Consider the following 19,283-nt stretch of genomic DNA (forward strand, 5'->3'; position numbering starts at 1 on the left):
CCCCCCCTCCCCCTCACCCCTCACCCCCTTCGCACAGGACTCCCTGCTGGTCTCCCTCATTACGCCATCATCCCTCGCCGCACCCAAGTTTGTGGCAGAGGCTGTTGCCACATACCGCTCGCCGGCCTCGTCGTCGCCTGAGCTCAACGACGGCTCGGTGCCTCAGGCCACTATGGCCGCCCTTGGCTCGTCGGCTCTGGCGGCGGCCGCGGCAGAGTTCCTCATTCCGCCATCGGCCCGCCGCTCCGCTGCTGCCATGCGCAAGCAAGTCACTGTCTCCACCGCTTCCACCACCCTCTACACCCAGCTGGTCCTCCTACGGGCCACCCTCCTCCGCCGCCTGGCTCAGGCTCTGGCTCGCTCCGCTGCGGCTGCGGCTGCCACCGCCCCGCTCCGCCCGCTGCCCGACGCTGCTACTCGGCCCATCGGTGCTCCGCTGGCGTCGGCCTCGCAAGCGGTCACCGCTGACGGCGCACTTGGCATCCACACCTCGCTCGGCGTCCTGGTCACCCTACTCAAGGCCGCTGCCCGCGCCGACCCGGACGTCGGCCTCGAGACCCTTGCCTCGTTTGATGCCCTCCTCCACACCATTCCGCTGCTCGGCCTCTATCTTGGCGCACCCGAGCCGGCGGTCGACGCGCTGGTTGGCTTTATGCACCACACGCTCGACATGCCTCAGGCCCCGCCGAGCGCAAAGTCGGCCGCCCTCGCCGGCCTTGTTGGCGTCGCCCTCGCCAAGGGCTCGTTCACCGAGCTGCTCTTTGTGGCCCATACTCTCCTCACTGCCCCGCCTGCGGCTCCGCTTGACGTCTCGACCTACCTCGGCCGCCTCGCCAGCTACAACCCACACATTCCGCTGGCTGCTCTCGACGCCAAGGCCGCTCTCTCGTTCTCTAACGAGTACACCGCCCCCGCTGCTGGCTCGCAAGGCTCGGCGGCCTCGGCCGATACACCTGCGGCCTTCCGCGAGCCGGGCGCCATCGCCACCGACGGCACCTACCTCTACATCCACGACGCCCACGGGCTCGCCAAGATCGGCACCGGAGCAAACGGCTCCATCCAGGGCCACGTCTATGCTGCCCGCCCGCTCTTCCGCGCCTCCGACGCTGCCTCGCTCCTTTGTGTCTGTGACAAGCTCTACTACCGCTCTGCTAGCATCGCGCCAGCAGCTTTTCTTGTCCTCTCAGCCTCAAACCTCGCCGACATTGGTGCCATCCTGCCTGACGGCTCGGGCTCGGTCGCCTCCGATCCGACCTCCGAGACCTGGCTTCCTGCCGAGTTTACTCCCGAGCCCAAGGCCTCGCCGCCGACCTTTGCTTCGCCGGCAACCACCGACGGCCGCTACATCTACGTCGCCATGGCTGTCTATGGCTATGCCCCAGACGCGCCGCCGGTCTCGGCGCTTGCCTCGGCCGTTGCTGGCGAGTCGCGCTCGGCCGTGTCGGGCGCCGCTGACGCGCTTCCGCCGGTCACCCCGACTCCGACCTCGGCCTCGGCCGCCCGCGCGCAGAGCATCACCTTCCCACCGCCATCGGCCGGCTCATCTGACGACGCTGCCACATCACTGGCCGGCCCCGCCAGCTCCAGTGCAGGTCCGAACCCGGCAGCGCCGGGAGCTGCAAACCCTCGCGTCGTCGTCGCTACTTTTGACCCGCTCTCGGATCCACCCATGAAGCACATCGCGTCGACGCTGCTCTCCGGCTCAGAGACTCTCGTCGGCCATGTCCTCTCCACCCGTCAGTGCTACAACACCGACACCCGCATCGCCGTCGACACCTCGCTCGTCTTTCACGCGCCGGGCAAGGTCGCCGCCTGGTGCATGGCCGGCCGTGGCCAGGGCAACTTTGTCTTCCAGGTCTACCGCCGCGTCGCCGGCGACCACTACGTCCTTGTTGGCGAGAATGAGGTCGAGACCATCTCCGGCCTCCAGGTCTTTGACATTCCTCCCGACGAGCGTATTGCAGTTCTCCCCGGCGACTGCATCGGCTGGCGCTGGGCCATCGACCGTGGCCAGGTCTACTACGACCGCAACGTTCCGGGCACCTCGCCCTCGTTTGTCAAGTACAACTCGAACACCCACGGCCCGCGCGATGCCGTCGGCGACACTGTCCACTTTACCCGTACCGAGTCGGTCACCATGTCCATCGCCGCTGTCCTCGACCCGGCGCCGGTCGCCACGCACACCGCCACCAGCCCGGCCTCTTCCAGCGGGAGCGTGCCGCTCACGTTCTGCGCCACTGCCGGCCCTCTCGCCCTCCCGACACCCGTCCTCAACTACGGCGCGCTCTACTGCAACGGCTCGTGCGTGGCCATCCTCGCTCCGCCAAACAAGCAGCTTCACGATGGCTTCCCCAATCACGCATCCACCCGCCAGTGGTCGCTTGCGTCAGGTGCACTCCTGGACCACACCGACGCTGGACTCAACCCGCAGGGCATGCCGACCGTCTACGATGCCGACGCCAACGTCGTCTGGAACTACGCTCCGGGCACGCGCAAGGTCTTCCGCTGGGCTTGTGGCCCGCTCCGCCCGGCCCTCACTTTTCCGGTCTCGTCCGAGACCGCCGCCGCCGCCCGCTTCCCGCTCCATCCGCTCGACGTCCCAGCCGCGCTTCCGGCCCTAGCTGCTGACCTCCCGCCGGCTGCCTCACCGGCCGACGTCGCTTATGTCCTCCTCCGCCACGCGGATCGCATCGCCCTTCACCACGCCCCGCCACCGGCCGCCGCCGCCGCCCACGCCGCTCCGACGTTGTCCGCCGTCGCTGCCTCCTCGTCGGCCGCCACCGCGGCCTCGCTCTGCCGCGAGCTCTGCGTCCAGCTCCACCCGTCAACCTTTGCGCTCCTCCTTTCGCTTCTTCGCCGCTTTGCTGCCGCCCTCCCGCGCGTCCTCGCCCTCCCGTCCACTGCTCCCGTTCCAGACGACCTCGCCACTGCCGGCTATCTCACCATGGCTGTTCTCCGACTGCTCAAGGTCAATCTTGCCGTTCTGGTCTCTTCAGGCTATCCGCTGGAAGCTTTTGACTCCAAGCCGCTGCCCGAGACTGCTGCTGCTTCTGCCGCTGGCGGCGCCAGCCCGGCTACCCTCACTTGGGCCTCACTCTCAGCGGCAGACGTCGCCGCTGCATCTGCTGACCTTCTCCCGCCGCCGTTCAACGAGTCCTTCCCGCCGCTTGCCATCGAGCACGAGCTCGACGGCGAGGCGCTGGCCCTTCTCTCGCTCACCGACTGCGTCTTGCTCGCCGACAACAAGCTCGGACGCGGAAAAAAGCTCCACGCCGCCCTCACGGCCGCTCTCCGCAAGCCTCCGCAAGCTCACGCTCCGGCCACTGATGCCAGCTCGGGCGCTCCGTCATCGCGCAAGCGGCCGGCGCGCCTCGACACCGGCAGCTCGAGCGCCACCAAGCCGTCGCGCCTCGACGGCTCGCCCTCGGTCTTTGCCACCATTCGCAACGAGCTCGTCGCCCTCACCTCGCACTCGCATGCTTGGATCCAGGACGAGGCCTGTGGCGTCCTCACGATGGGCATGAACGCGTTCTATCCCACTCGCGAGGACCGTCTCCTCCTCCTCGGCTCCACCCTGGCCAAGGTCGATCCGGCCGCTGCCTCGCCCGACCCGTTCGTCGCCGCCGTCCTCGAGTACTTTGCAGAGCCCGCGACCGTCGCCGACCTTTTTGTCGCGCCGCTCACCGATGCCCTCACTGGCAAGCCGAGCCTCCCACCGGCCTTTGCCACCATCATTCACAATCTCATCCGTATCATCCGTGCCGAGGCCGAGGGCCTCCTGGCTTCGCCGCCGGCTCCGTCTTCCGACGCCTCAGACCTGCCGCCAGCACCGTCGACCGCCGCCCGTATGCTCTTCTCCTTCCTCACCCACCTCCTCGCTCGTGCCACGGCCTCGTCCGGCGACCTCCTTGACGCCACCGTCACCCTCGCTTCGGACCTCCTCGGCGCCGCGGCAGACGTTGTCACTGCCGTCGTCGCTGCCGCGCCTGACAATGCCGCTCTTGCAGACTCGGCCTCGCACGGCGCCGCACTCCGCGCCTCGTTTGTCCCCACCATTCTCCCAGGCCTTGTCTCGGCGCTCCCGGTCCTCGTCGCTTCGTCGGTGGCTCTCGCGGCCAAGCTCTCGCCGCGCCTTGTCGCACTCTTTACCGTACTCGACACGCTCAACGCCCGCATCCCGGGCATTGCCGAGACCGACGCTGAGCTCCTCACCGCCCGCGCCTCGACCTACACCAAGTCGATTGTCGAAGAGTCACTCCACCCTTACCCGACCCATGCCCGGGTCGACAAAAAGGTGACAATCCCCAACGCCACGTCTCTTACTCTCATCTTTTCCAAGTCGTGCCGGACCGAGGGCGGCTCCGACTACCTCGACATCTACCAGGCTGCGCACCACTCGAACCACCTCTACCGGTTCTCCGGCGCGTACAACCAGGGCTCGTCGTCGTTCCCGGCTGAGCCGGTCACCATTCCGGGCGACACTGTGTACTTTTACTTTACCTCGGGCCCATACTCGTACTCGCACTACGGCTGGTCGGTCACCGTCTCGGCCCAACTGCCCGACGTCATCGGCCCGGTCCCGTTCTCGCTTGACCTGCTCAAGAACGTCGGCTGGGCCCTCGGCTCGCTCGCTGCTGTCTCGGTCGCCGGCGCGCCACTCACCGACGAAGAGGCCGCTCTCAAGTCGCTCCTGGCGTCGCCGCTGCTGGCCCGCGGCTACGCCGGTTCCCCGCCCGACTCGCCTTTCCTTGACGACATGCTCGCGTCCGAGCCGACGGCTTCACCGGCCACCGCCGGCTTTACCATGTTTCTGGAGATGGCTCAGGCCAACGCCACCGGCGTCTCGCTCGGCAAGAAGGCCCGCGGTGCACCCATCGACTTTCTTGTCGAGCGTGCCGTCCTCGCCGCCGCCATCTACCACACCGGCCTCCTGCCCGACACTCTTGTCTACGCCGCGGCCCTTGCCGATGCCGGCGACAACGCTGCTCTCCGCCCGGCCATGCCCAAGCCGCTGCTCCACCTCTGGCGCCGCGCCCACAAAATCAAAAAGTGGGTCATGCGCGAGTACGAGGACCGCGAGTCGGCCCGGGATCTCGAGCGCGCCGCCGACTCGGACCTCGGCGCTGCTACCGCCACTTCCGCCGCCAGCGACCGCTCCTTTGCGGCCGAAATTGTGCGCAAGGCCAGGTTCCTCCTCTCCTATGCGCCAGCTGCGCTCCCACCGCATGACGCCGCCAACTCACCCGCTGTCCGCGGCAACCCGACGCTTGGCGCGCTTGTTCCCGCCGCCAACTCGGTCCTCGCGTCTTGGCGCCATGCCGAGGCCCGCTTTGCGGCGTTTGACCTGAACGCAGCTGACGCGCTTTGCAACGAGCTCGATGTCTTTCTCCGCACTCCGCTCAACGTGGCGGACCTGGCTTCGGTTGTTGCCACCCGGAGCGAGCGGGCGCAGACCCGTGCTGCCGGCTACGCTACGCTTGCGACACTCATCCGCGACGTCACCATCCGTTCGGCTGTCTACGATCTCCTCCGCCCCTCGTGCGACTCGCTCGATGTTTCGGTTCGCTCGGCCTCGACCGGCGTCCACCACCTTGACGCGCTCACCACCGCGCCGCAGACCCAACTCCACGCGGTCCAAGACGCGTTTGCCACCTTCCTTGCCGCTGTCAACACTGTTGTCGGCGACGACGCTACCGCGCCGCCGGTCCGGGCCGCTGCGCTGGCCGCGCTCAACCTCCGCTTCCTCCCCTCGGACCGCAACCTGCTCCTCTCATCCGGCGTGATGGCCACGCTGTGGCACCTTGCTACTGCACCGGCTCCGGCGTCTACGCTCTCACACGCCGCGGCCGCTGCCGGAGCGGCGGCCGAGTCGGAGCCGTCTGCTCCCGCAAGCGACGGGCCGTTGCCCGACGCCGAGCTCGCGTCTGTGCTCGAGCCAGTCTTTGGCCTCGCTGCGGCGCTCTCGCTTCGCTCCGCGGCGCGCACCATGTTCAAGACTCTGGCCGCAACTTGCATTGCCGAGCCGTCGTCAGCCCGCCTCGCCGACACGCATCCGTTCGAGGCCACATCCATCCTTGCCGCGCTCCGCACTGTTGTTCTCGACACCATCTTTGACGACCTTCGCGACGGGCTCACCTCGGGCCTTTGCGCCGGCCTCGACGACGCCTTTCTCGACCTCAACTTGCCGTTTGGTGCCGATGTCGTGGCAGCGGCGATTGCCAAGTCATCCGGTACCACCTCGCCGTGGTCGCCCTGAAGGGCAAGCCGACTGCTGCTGCGTCTACAGCCGATGGCGATGTGAGCACTACCAGCGTTCGGACCGTCCTCGCCAAGGTCTTCCAAGGCCTTGGGGTGCCAAGCGGCGTTTACGACGACATTCTTCACGGCCACACGCCGTCGTCGCTCCTCGGCACGCTTTATGCTGCTGCCAAGTCGCCGCTCCTCCACGCCTACCTCCTCGATGCACCGGACAAGTTCCGGGTTGTCCTTGACGTGCTGGTGGCACCGGCGGCTTCACCGGCGACCCGACAAGCCATCTTCCGCACACTTCGTGCCATGCTCCCGTGCATGGCGCCAGACGCGCTGGCGTCTGCAGGCCTCGACATTGTTCCGTTCCTTGTTGCCCGCATCGGCGCCGTCGTGGACAAATTTATCGTCTCGTCGTCCAGCGACGTGGCCGAGTCGGCACCTGACGGAACTGTCGCCGATGGCGACGGCGACGCCGACGGCGATGCTGCTGCAGCCGGCGCTGGAGCAAGCAACGACGACGATGCTGACAAGAATCTCATTCTTGAAGTGGTCATGCTTCTGCGGACGCTTCTCAAGTCGAGCAGCTGGCGCAGTGCCATCCAGACGTTTATGTCGGGGGCGCTGGCGCAGGTGCCGACCCTCCTTACCGTTGCACCCTCGCCGGGCAACGTCGCCATCTGGTCGGCGCTGGCTGCGCTCTACACCATGGGCGGCATCTCGGACCGTGCACGGCCGGGCGGGCGAGTTGAGTTCCTCCGGCCGGATGCCACCCGGACGTCGACTGGCATTGTCATCTCGATCGCCACCGCCGGCAACGTCAAGGAAGCGCGGGTGCTGGCGGACGAGGCGCTTGACGGGACACGGGCCTCGCTGAGCCCAGAGTCGTACCCCGTCTCGGAGCTCACCATTCTTCCCGAGGTCTCTGTCGACCCGGGCCTCTTCCCGCTCACGTCGGAGCTTCTTCCGCTTTTTGGCCTCTTCCTCAGCGAGCCGCCTTCGCCGGCCTCGCTTACATACTACCAGTTCAAGTCGGCGGCGCTGCAAGTGCTTGGCGAGCTCCTCTCACACCCACCGTCGATTGCGCGTTTCCTGTCGGCCGGCATGGCGCCGCTGCTGGTCTCAGCCTCGCTCACGCACACCTCGCTGACCAAGGGCGTGGCGCTGCCGCTTGTCGAAGAGCGCGCGCTGTACCTGCAGCAGTTTATGCTGCCGTCGGCCTCGGGCCTTGGTGTGACGCTGACACTTTCGGACGGACAGGGTCCAAAGAAGAAGAAGACGCCAGAGCAGCTCATCGACGAGTTCCTCGCCAAGTCTGGCATGGCGCCGAAGGAGTACAACGACCTGCGCCAAACGTTTATCTCAGTCGACGTCGACGGCGACGGCTACATCACCCGTTCCGACGTCCAAGCCTACCTCACACCGCTCTTTGGCTACGAGGTCGAGGGCCGCGAGCTTGAGGAGCAGTTTGGCCAGTTTGACCGCGCTCGCAAGGGCCGCGTCTCGCTCCTCGACTGGCTGCACTCGTCGTCGGGCCTTCCAGTCCCGCCCGACTCGGACGACGAGAGCGGCGGAGGCGGGTTTAGCTTTGGTGGCGGCAAAAAGGTGAAGCGCAAGCGACTGCATCTTCGGGTCGATCGACCGCTTGCGGTTGTCGGCTACATTGACGTCGCTAACGAGCTCAACGGGCTCGACCTTGAGGCGTGGACAGACACCGCGCTCGACTTGGTGCCTGCCGAGCCGCTCACCGCGCCGACCGACGGCCTCGAGAATGGCGCGGCGCTCGCCGGCCAGCTTGCGCTTATCTCCATCGATCCAGACCGCACGACCGAGGCTGAGCGCAAGGCGCAGATTGCTACCGCCCAGGCCGCCGGCGCCTTTGGCGTTGTCCTCATCTGTCCGAGCGACGACCTTCCGCCTGACAATCTCGGGCCCGACCTGGGCGCTGATGAGGCGATCAAGGCCGTGGCCGGCGGTGGCTTTGCCACGCCGCCGCAGAGCTCCGGCCAGCCGAGCGGTGGCTTCACATTTGGCTCATCCACCTTTGGTGGCTCGTCCAACGAGCCGGCCTCGCTTGTGGCCTCTCAGTCCAACGCGGGCCTCTTTGGCTCGAGCAACAGTGGCGCTCCAGCGAGTACCGACTGGAGCGCCGAGCCGGTCTCAGCTGGCTCGTGGGGTGCATCGGCAACACCGGCTGCTGCTGTTGACGCGTCGTCAGGAAACAGCAACGGCGACGGGGCGACCGGTAGCTCGGGCGATGCAGACGCCAAGCCGAGTGCCAAGCCTGATGTCGATGCCGATGCCGTCGCCGACACCGACGCCGAGCCAGTTGTTGCCATCACCATTCCGGTCCTCTACGTCTCGGCGTCGGACGGCGCACGGCTACTGGCGGCACTCTCGGACGAGGCTGACAAGGCGGCGGCCGATGCTACCGAGGCGGCGTCGAGCGCTGATGCGACTGCAGCAGCCACACCCGCGCCCAAGGACGCGCTCCGAGCGGCGGCTGTCGCTGAGCTCGAGGCGCTTGGCTTCCCGCCGGTGCAGGTTGCCAAGCACCTTGCCGCAGCCGAGGGCAACGTCTCTGAGGCTGCGGCATCGCTCTTTCTCATCAAGCACGCCGGAGCCGAGTCGGAGAACGAGGTGCTGGCGTACGCCTCTCTCGTCGCTGCTGCTCGTGGCGATGCGAGCTCCGCGGCGACGGGTGCCGGCGAGTCAGTCAAGGCAACTGACGGCACAGACGCCGCCGACGGTGCGGACGCGGCACTGGCTGCGGCCGACAAGCAGCCGAAGAAGAAGGGCACCAAGCACAAGAAGCACAACAAGCGCGGGTGGCGCAACAAGCGCCAGCGCAAGACGTCCGACAAGGAAGCCGGTGAAGGCAAGGGCAAGTCGGGCAAGGGTGCCAAGGGTGGCAAGACCAAGGCCAAGGACAAGTCGGGCAGTAACGAGAAGGACGGCAAGGCCAAGGATAGCTCTGCCTCTGGCAACGACGAAATGGCAGTTGGCGACCTGTTTGGCGAGAAGAAGAGCGGTGGATCGGCCAAGCTGCCTGCCGGTGACGAGGGCGTGACCCGGGCAGTGTACTACGACCTCGACGCTGCAGGCATAGCCGGCGCGCGGACGACGGCCGTCGAGACCGAGGTGCTCTGGCCTTCGATGGAGGGCGTGGACGACGTGTCTTTGGTGGTGACGGACATGCAGGCCGCCCTCTGTACACTCTACACCCGCAAGGCTGTCCACGCGCTCCTTGCTGAGGCTGCGTCTGCGCCACAGCAGGCGCTGTCGGAGCTGATGGGCTCTGACCCGACCAAGCTGGTGGACTTTCTCTCCCTCACGGCGTCGTCGCTGGCCAACGATCCGTCTGCGGTGGCACCGTTTGGCGTCGACTCGCCGCTGACGCACCTGCGGCCAGCACTGATGGCTGGTGTTGTGGCTCCGGGCCCCGGCGGCGAGGCCCTCGGCACGTTGCTTGTTCGCTACGCGGTCGGGACGCTGTACCGGGCGGAGCATCTCGACGACGGCCTTGGCGGCGGAGCCGGGCGAGTCTCGGCCTTTGCCTCGGTCCACCCCGCGGTCAACTCGTCGGCGTCGATGGGGCCAACGCACGTGAGCGTGCCGGACGCAGCGAACATGCTGGTGACTTTTGATCCCCGATCGTGCACCGGCAACGCGGGCAACGAGCTTGTGTTCTACAGCGACGCCTCGTGCGAGACTGCGGTGCACAAGTGCGGCGGGAGCAGCGCCGGCTTTGTCTCGTTTGTGGTTCCGGGCTCGGAGATGTGGTTCAAGTACACCCAGACGATGGAGATTTCGGACGCGGCATCGTCGTGGGGCTGGCGGTTCATTGTCTCGCCGTCGGCGCTGCCGTCGAACGACGCGGCGCTCGACGCGTTCCCCAACGTTGAGCTGGCGTGCTGGGTTCTTGCCACACTGCTGGACGCGCTCGAGTCGAAGGCTGCTGGGGCAGCGCCCGAGCCGACGGCGGCCCTGGCGCGGCAGGTCTACAAGCCTTATGTGTTCTCTCTCCTTGTGTCTGCACTGAGCGTGACGGTGCTCAACCAGAAGATCCGGGTCCTCCGCCTCCTTACGTTCCTTCTGCGGTCGGCGCACCGGTTCGAGGCAGCCAGCGAGTTGCCACTGGACGAGTTGCGGGCGACGGTCCACGCGTCCATGAGCTCGCGGATGCGGTCAGAGACCGGCTCGCAGTTTTACTCGCAGTACCTGCAGAACCTCGCCGAGCTTGCAGTTGCACTCGACTCGGTCGAGGCGAGCGTGGCCGCGAGTGCCGAGGCTAGCGCCGACGGCAGCGCCGCAAAGAGCAAGGGCAAGGAGGAGAGCCAAGACAATGGCGCAAGTGTGAGCGCAGCTCCGGCACCGGCACCGGCCGATACAGAGCTGGAGTGGTTCGGCAAGTTCAAGACATTTGTGTCGCTTCTGGAGTCGTTGCGCGAGCGCAAGACCGGGTTCGACAGCTCAGTCCTTGCCGACGCAACGGCGTCGTACTGCGCCATGCTCCGCAAGGCCGGCCCACTCAACTACGAAGTGGTGTCGACTTCGGGCGGGACGGCCAAGAGTGGGACCGGGGAAGTGGGCAACATGCTCATCGACGACGGGAGCGTGTATGCGGCAGAGAAGTCGACCAACGTCGACGTGGTGCTCAAGTATGCCGGAACGGCGCCCGAGGCCGGGGCGGTGGTCACTGCGCTGCGTATGAAGACGCCGAGCTACCCGAATCGCGGGCCAGTGCAGGATGTGTTGGTGTGGGTCATGAGCGAGGAGCCGGACCTCGAGGTTCTGGCCAAGTACAACGACGCGACCAACGACGTGTTTGCGACGGCAAGCACCACAGCTGCATCGCTGGCGTCAAGCAACGCGCCGCGTGACGAGACGCTGCCTGTGGCGATGCTCTCGCTGTACTCGTGCGACGCAGACACGGGCGAGATGGCGGTGGCCAAGGCCGGCGGCAGTGACGAGCTGCCTGCAGGCAAGTACGTGGTGGTCAAGCTCATTCGGCCATCGGCGGGAAGCAGCGTGGACATTGCGTTCTTTGGCGTGTCGGGCTATCCCGCCGGCGACGGAAGCAGCTCGCCGCTGGGCGAGTCTGTCGACGAGGCGTCGTGGAACCACTGCCCGACAGAGGGCGAGGAAGTGTGGAGCCGGGCGGCGGACGAGGCACTTGTTGCACTGGTCAACGCGCTGTGCACGCGTGAGTCTGTGGCGCCCGCGGCGCTCCCGCTGGCGTCTGTGACGTATGAAGCAGACCGTGACGAGCTGTATGCTGGCGCGCTGGGCGGAGTGCCGAGCGACGCGCTTCAGGCGCGATTTGTGGTCCTCCGCTACGTCAACACGCTCTTTGCCGAGTGGGGCAAGCTGGTGGACTTGTCTGCAGTGGAGAACCGGGTGTCGCTGGCGGCACTGGTGGGCGATCTCCGGCCGCTGCTGTTCTTTGGCACCAAGAACACCCTCTTGCGGTCTGTCCTCTCGGCGACAGCGCACTACACACAGGCACGGATCCAGGTTGATCGGCTCGCGGCCAAGCAGGCTGTGACGGCAGAAGAAAAGGCCGAGCACTGCGTGTTTGTGCAGGCTGCGGCGCAGCTGAACAAGCAAAACCCGCGTGTACTCCGGGCTATGGACGGACAAGCATTCTACGTCCAGTTCCTCCGCGAAGGTGCCAACGATTCGGGTGGGCCGTACCGTGAGCTCATCACCGACGCGGTGGCAGAGATCATGTCTGACGATCTGCCGCTGTTCATCCGGTCGCCCAACGCGGTGGGCACCATCGGGTCGAACCGCGACAAGTACCTGCTCAACCCGTCGGCGTCGAGCGCGGCGCAGCTCGAGCTTTTCCGATTCTTCGGCAAGCTGCTTGGGGTGGCGATTCGGACGCGGTTTGCGTTGGATCTGCACCTCCCGCGGAGCTTCTTTGCAACGCTTGTGGGCGCGCCTGTCGGGGTGTGGGACCTGCGGGCGGTGGACGAGGCTGTGGTCAACTCGCTCACGGCCATCCGCGACTTTACCGAGGTGTGGGGCATCGAGCCCGAGGCGTTTGAAGAGTACGTCATGGACGACTTTACCACGCTGCTCTCGGACGGGTCGCGGGTGGAGCTGTGCCCCGGCGGGGCGGAGAAGCGGGTGACGTACGAGAACCGGCTCGAGTTTGTGGACCTTGTGCTCGAGGCGCGACTGCACGAGGCCGACACGCAGATGCGTGCGGTAGAGGAGGGCCTCGGTTCGATCGTGCCCCTGGAGATGCTGCCGCTGTTTACGCCGTCAGAGTTGGAGACGATGATCTGCGGAACGGCAGCGGTGGACGTGGCGCTGCTCAAGGCCAACACCATGTATTCCAAGGGAGTGTCTGCCGACTCGCCGCACGTGGTTCTGTTCTGGCAGGTGATGGAGAACGAGTTTAGCGACGCCGAGCGGCGGCTCTTCCTCCGCTTTGTCTGGGGCCGCTCGCGCCTCCCGTCGTCGTCGGCGGCGTTTGACGAAAAGTTCAAGATCCAGGCCTTTGTGCTCGACGATGGCGACGACGCCGACCGGCACCTCCCGCAGTCGCACACCTGCTTCTTCTCGATCAACCTCCCGCCGTACTCGACGGCAGCGGTGATGGCGCAGCGGATCCGGTACGCCATGACCAATTGCCGTGCCATTGACACCGACTTTCTGCCTGCACCTCCAGCAGCGTCGTCGTCGGCGGGCGCGAGCACTGGCGGCGGCATCGGCGGCGGCGAGTACGAGTACGACTCGGACTACTGAATGCTGCACCGGCGAGCGTTTTAGATGTAAACAAAGTCGCGGCGCTCACACTACACAGTGAGCTCGTAAGAGGAGGAGCCCGAGGGAATGAGCAGCTGGTTGTCCAGCATGTGCTGGAGGGCAACTGTGCCATCGGCGGCAACGGTGGCGTGGATGAGCCAGTCTTTGACGGCCGAGTGCGAGATGCGGGCAGGAGTGGGTGGCGGGGGGAAGAGGCTTGCGTTGCGCGCGGCAGCAATGATGGTGAGGCTGTCGACGAGGATCCAGGTCGAGGCGCCGGGCGAGCGCGGACGCGGGGCGTCGGCGTCGACGGAGCCGACGGCGAGGAACATATTCTCGTCGACGCGCAAGCGCGCGGCGGCTTGTCGTGCGCAGTCTGCGACGGCGGCGGCAACAAGGACAGCTGCGCGGCGGGTGCACCACTCGACCGGGTCGTCGCGGTCAGCAGCGGAGATGTAGTCGGCGGCGAGAGCAGCGGTGGCGGCGACAGCACAGCCACGCGAGGGGAATCCCTCCATGGCGTGCTCGATGCCGGACCGGCGCGTGCCAAGGATGCGGACCGGATCAGTGGCAAGGTCGAGGCCGGCAAGGCGCCAGATGAGTCCACTGAGGACGGTAAGGGCGAGCGAGCCCGGGCACGAGGCGTGGGCAAGGAGCGACGCCCGCACAGACATGTACGACGCACGCACGCGCTCAAGCGTGGCAATGACCATCAGCATGTGCAGCGCGCCGTCGACCGACGAAGGGGAGAGATCGAGGTCGTAAAGTGCGAGACAGGCGACCCATGCAGCACGCCGGTGGCCGGCGACAAGCAGAGCACGAGCGTGGACAAGCCAAGCGCTACCGTAGACGACTGGCCCGGCAGGCGCAGCACCAGCGCGGATGAGAGGCCTGATGATGGCGAGGGCGGCGGCGGGATTGTTGGCGGCGAGGGCGGCGGTGGCACGGGTAACTGCGACGGGCCCCGTCGGGCGCAGCGAGGCCAGCCAACGGAGGGCCAGCTTGGGCGCGTCGGCACGGGCAAGAAGAACGCGAGCGACGACATGATGCGGATGGACAGACTGCGGCAAGGGGTCGGAGGCGACAGCGGCGGCAATGTCGTACGGGGCGACACGGACGCCGGCGATGAGGGTGAGGCGGGTCTCAAGAGCGGCGTGCCGAGCGGGCGGAAAGTGAAAGGCGGCAAGGAGGCTGAGGACAGCGGCGATGGCGCGGTGTGAGGTGGCGTCGGACCCGATAGCACCGTCTTCGAGCTCCTCAAGACAGGCTGTGGCGTAGTCAGCGATGGCGTTAGCACAGGTGGTGTTGTCGCCGGGGTACACGGGCGGCGGATCGAGGAACGACTCGGCAAAGGTGGGGATGGCCGGCGAGTAGCGCGACGAGGCGATGGCGGCCTGGGCACGGAGCATGGGGGTAAGGACCGGAGGGGCCGACGGTGGGCGGATGCGATCGAGGAGCCACAGGCGCTCGCGGGCGTAGGCCGGGCTGCGTGTGGCGCGGGAGGCACAGAGAGCGGCAAGAAGGTCAAGGAGGAGGGCGATGTCCCAGGCGCGGCGGGCGTAGGGAAGGACAGCAAGCGGGTGGGCGACGCGCGGATCGCCAGCGGCGGCCATAGCGCGGCCGATGTGGTAGGCCATACACTCGGCATGCGAGAGCGGAGTCGTGGCGTAGACGGCTGACCACTCGACGGCATGAGCAAAGGCAACAGCGCGAGCGGCGCGGACGGCGACGAGCACGCCCGCGGCGATGGCGCCGTCAAGCAGGGCGCTGAAGGACGCACGAGCAAAAGAGATCGTGGAGAAGGGCGGGGCGGCCGAAGCGGCAACAGCCTTGAAGGCTGCGACGAGGACGGTGAGTGGCGCGCGCCGGCCAACAGCCGCCACCAGCTGCAGAAAGTGGGCGGTGCCCAGAGAGTCAGCCGGCGATCCGTCGACAAAGGCCACCCGCTGATGGATGGCCCGAACAACTCGCGCCGCGCATCCATCGCTCGGCGCGTGCTGCATGCTGCGTACGCTCGAGGCTCTCGCCAGTCTGGCGGGAGGCTCGGGCGTCGGCGGACGTTCAGGAGGCGCTGGATGGTGGGGCGCAAACTCGGGCGCCGACATCATGGTCGCCTCGCTGCCCGAGCACGAGCTGGAAGTGGCGGCGGCCGGCGCAACCTTGCGGGTCGCGCGGCCGGTGTGGGATACGCGGCGTGATGGCGGGAGCGGCGGGAGCTGGAGCCGGGCCGGGTCTGTGGGGGGCTGCGAGCTGGGCTCGGGCTCGGGCTCGGCGCGGTGCGCGCGCGCCGAGGCACCGACGGTGGAGCCCGACATCATCATCTGCCCGCGGACAGGAAATGAGAGTCTGCGACACGAGAGCTGAGCCGGCGATGGCGAGGGGAGCGGCGGCATGTCGTGGCTATTGAGTGGTGAGACGTTAGGGCACCTTGGGCGGGACTGGGCCGGCTTGGGTGCTGTCGAAGGAGCAGGAGAGGACGGCAGCGAGACTGTGCTAAGGCCTGGCGGCGGATGATGGGTGGATGTGGAGGCGGATGAGGCCTGGAGTGTGAGCGATAGTTGCGAGGCCGGGATGCGCCGCCCACTGTGCGATTCGTCGTGGGATGAGTCTGTGGCAGTGCGACCAAGGGTGTCGTAGGTGAGGGCGATGCGTGAGCCCGAGTACGAGGTCGGCTGCATGCTATCGGGGTCGTCGGACGAGACGCCTGACCCGCGCATGCCCATGGCCCACAAGGCCGAGTGGATCGAAGAGCCACAGGAGAAGCCGGCGCCTGTGGGCGAGACCGGCGGCGAGTCGACGGAGGCGGCGGCCGAGGGGCGATGGCTGGGATGGGGAGGTTGTCGAGGGTGAGCGTGAGTGAGGAGAGCGAGGCGTCGCGCTTGGCGCCGAGATCAGCGTGGAGACACATCGGGCAGATGCCTGCAGCGGCCTGGCCCAGGACGGCGCGCATGGGCAGACCACCAACATCCGTCGCGGCCTGCGGGCAAGTGTAGAGCCGAACGGCGTAGACGCCATCGAGCGTCTCGGCGCCGGGCACCGTCGACGCGTACAGCATGTCGGTGATGCCTGCGGCGCCCCAGGGACCGAGCTCGGGATCGAGGACTGGCCCAGGCTCCTCAGCGGTGGTGTGCGCTACTACGAGGAGACCCGAGACATGGGCGGTGACAACGTGCCGGAGGATGGCGTGGCTCGCCGGATCGATGGCCGCATACTGCTCGACCATCAGTGCGGTGGTGACCGGGTGGGTGCGACGGGTGCGGGCGGCAAGCCAGGCGCACAGTGCACGGGCGACCAGCGAGGCCACGTCGTCGGCGGCCCCCAGCAGCGGCGCGTCGTTGATGAGGCCTGGCGCAGCAGCGGCGATAGTGCCGACCGACGACGGCGATCTAACTATGCTGGACTGCATCGAGCGGGTTGAGGCAAAGGAGTTGACTCGAGGATGCAGGGTCGGCTCCATCCATGGCCGCCGCAGAGCCAGGGCCATCGCCAACAGCGAATTTGCGGGCGAGATCCTGCTTGGACCACGAATGACGTCGGCGAGGATGGCTGTGTGGGCCTTGTCGAGCTCAAGCGCGGCTGCGTCGGCGATAAAGGCATTGACGACGGCTACCGGCGCGGTTGAGGCCTTTTGGAGCGGATCGCCGCCATAGAGCACCCACAGTAGGCGCTGCACTGTGTGAGGAAAGGCAGGATAGGCGGCAGCAGCTGAGGTGTGGATAGACGGCGTCACAGCAGCGAGGATGACGGCGGAAGGCTCTGATCCGGAGGGATGGACGGGTGCAAGCTGCGATGCCGCGCGCAGCTGGCGACGGAGATGGAAGAGCAGCAGAGGGATGGCATCGCTCGAGGGCGCGTGCTGGTCGGCAGTCGCCACAGTGATGACTGCGGACGGCCCTCTGAGACGGCGCGGAGAGCGAGCTCGAGGTGAATGGCACAGACGGCGGAAGGCACGCCGATGGCGGCGCGCCATGCGGCGATGAGGGCAACAACGCTCTCGCTTGGCAGCGCTCGGCCGTGAGCGAGGCCACGAAAGACTGCCGCAGCGGCGTCAAACTCTTTGTGGACAAGGTAAAGATGGGTAGCGTAGCGGGCGCGGATGAGTGGATAGCGGATGAGCCGGCTCAAGCGCAGGTTGCGGATGACATCAACGCCAACCCGACCGAGGATGGGTGCCAACCGGCGATCGATGACGAGAGCAGCGATGGGCGCTGGGCTGTGCGAGGCGAGGGCACAGAGAGTGCCGGCGACGAGACCGGGAAGCAACGAGCAGAGAGCTAGGATGCGAGGAGCACCCGGCGCAATGGCCAGGGCGTGACATTCTCGCAACCTTGCGCCGGAACTCCGCACTCCATGCGGCGATGAGGGCAACAACGCTCTCGCTTGGCAGCGCTCGGCCGTGAGCGAGGCCACGAAAGACTGCCGCAGCGGCGTCAAACTCTTTGTGGACAAGGTAAAGATGGGTAGCGTAGCGGGCGCGGATGAGTGGATAGCGGATGAGCCGGCTCAAGCGCAGGTTGCGGATGACATCAACGCCAACCCGACCGAGGATGGGTGCCAACCGGCGATCGATGACGAAAGCAGCGATGGGCGCTGGGCTGTGCAAGGAGAGGGCACAGAGAGTGCCGGCGACAAGACCGGGAAGCAACGAGCAGAGAGCTAGGATGCGAGGAGCACCCGGCGCAATGGCCAGGGCGAGCGCGGCGGTGCTGATGCTGGCGTAGCAGGCCGAGGTGAGGATGTCGACCCGGCGGCGGCAAGACGGCGCGAGGCGCGCATGGGCAATGGCAGTGGCCGCAGCAGTAACAGCAACAGTGGCGGCGGCAGAGACAGACGAGCACAGCTCCATGACGACGACGACAGCGACGGCAGCGAGAACGCGGGCGATAACAGCGCAGCCACCGGTGATGGCAGCAAAGACACCCGGAGCAAGCTCATCGGTGGCGTAGGTGTCGACGTGAAAGGCAGTAATGATGCCAAGGGCCAGGTGTGCAGCGATAGCGAGACCAAAGACGGGAGCTAGGCCACCAGCGCTAGAGCTGGCGCCTGCTACACACAGTGCCAGAACCGGGAGGAAGAGCGGGCCGTAGATGACAGCGCCGGAGAGGCGGAGGATCGCAACGAGCACAGCAGGCGGCCCAGTTGGGCGGCATGCCACTGCAACGGCAACAGCCATGGCTACCATCAGCGGCAGGACCGTGGTGGCCAAAGCGGTCGGGACGATGGCAAGCGGGACGGTATGGAGGGCATCGCAGAGGCAATGCGGCGTAAACGCCAGAGCGATGAAGAGGGCAGCATCGACGAGGCGAGTCAGAAGGCCAAGGATGGCGGTACCCGGAAGTGGACTATCAACGAGCGCAATGATTGTGCCGTGAAAGGCCCGCGAGAGCGGTGCGGATGAGTGGGGGAGTATCTTGCTGCGCGACATGACACCTTGGATCTCGGCCGGCTCGCAGCGATCGCGTAACAGCCACATCATGTGGCTGCGCGGAGTGCGCACAGGCGGAGCCTCCGGCGGACGAGGGTCAGCGACAAATGCGTGTGAAGATGATGATGACGACAACGACGACGATGACGGAGCCCTAGTTGGCGACGAGGGTGCGGGCGGGAGGGAGACGCCCGAGTCGGTCGATTCGGTCGAGGTCGTACTGGCGCCGTCCGAACAGCGCGCAGACGAGTGGGACGCCATACGAGATGTTTGCGACGAGAGATGGAAGAACGACGATGATGACGAGGAAGCAGTAGCATTTGGCGGAGCGGGCATCTGCGCTGAGCGAGAGAACGAGCGCGAGAGCCGCCGAAGACGCCCTTGCTGTTGACTTCGTCTGGGCGAGGCTGGAAAGTCTCGCGGCGCGGTCGGAGCGGCGACGCCAGGGTGTGCCGTCGTCAGCAAGAGGCGATGGTTGATATCGATAGGGCCGTTGTTCACAATGGCTGGCACGATGGGGTCTGCCGGCCCGTGGCCTCTTGTGGGCGGTCTCTCCGGAGCCGCTGTTTCTGAACCGCGGCGACGTTTTTGGTCATGATGATGGGACGAAAGTGATGATGGTGATGACGATGACGAAGGTGATGACGATGGTGATAACGATGAGAATGATGATGATAGTGATGATGACGATGACGACGATGATGATAACGATGATGACGATTGATGATGATGATGAGTCCATAGAGAGCCATGATCTTGGCGGTAATGGTGAGCTTGGGAATTTGGATAAGACAGAAAAAATTGGCACATCCGTTTCCCCCCCAAAAAAACGTCAGCACGGAACGGATACCCG

The 19,283-nt window shown here is 66.5% G+C and overlaps 2 protein-coding genes across 2 annotated transcripts in view; one reads left to right on the plus strand and one right to left on the minus strand.

The window, feature by feature from the left end:
• Nucleotides 1-13,005, plus strand: part of AMSG_10688 (HECT domain containing 3) — a gene marked incomplete at both ends in the record, with an annotated part of 13,211 nt that extends 206 nt beyond the window's left edge. Inside the window, 2 exons of the mRNA XM_013897821.1 lie at nt 38-6,230; nt 6,287-13,005. Coding sequence (XP_013753275.1) covers nt 38-6,230; nt 6,287-13,005 — 12,912 coding nt within the window. The remainder of the gene's footprint in view (nt 1-37; nt 6,231-6,286) is intronic.
• A 50-nt stretch (nt 13,006-13,055) lies between these two features.
• On the minus strand, nt 13,056-18,715 carry AMSG_10689 (uncharacterized protein; the record flags this gene model as incomplete). The annotated part of the gene is made up of 4 exons (XM_013897822.1): nt 17,353-18,715; nt 16,909-17,279; nt 15,912-16,861; nt 13,056-15,828 (listed from the first exon to the last, which is right to left on the minus strand). Exons 1-4 carry the CDS (start codon nt 18,689-18,691, stop codon nt 13,056-13,058), a joined length of 5,433 nt encoding a protein of 1,810 aa, XP_013753276.1. The 5' UTR covers nt 18,692-18,715.
• Between the last annotated feature and the right edge of the window lie 568 nt (nt 18,716-19,283).

Source organism: Thecamonas trahens (assembly GCF_000142905.1).
Source record: "Thecamonas trahens ATCC 50062 unplaced genomic scaffold supercont1.63, whole genome shotgun sequence".
Classification (NCBI taxonomy): Eukaryota; order Apusomonadida; family Apusomonadidae; genus Thecamonas; species Thecamonas trahens.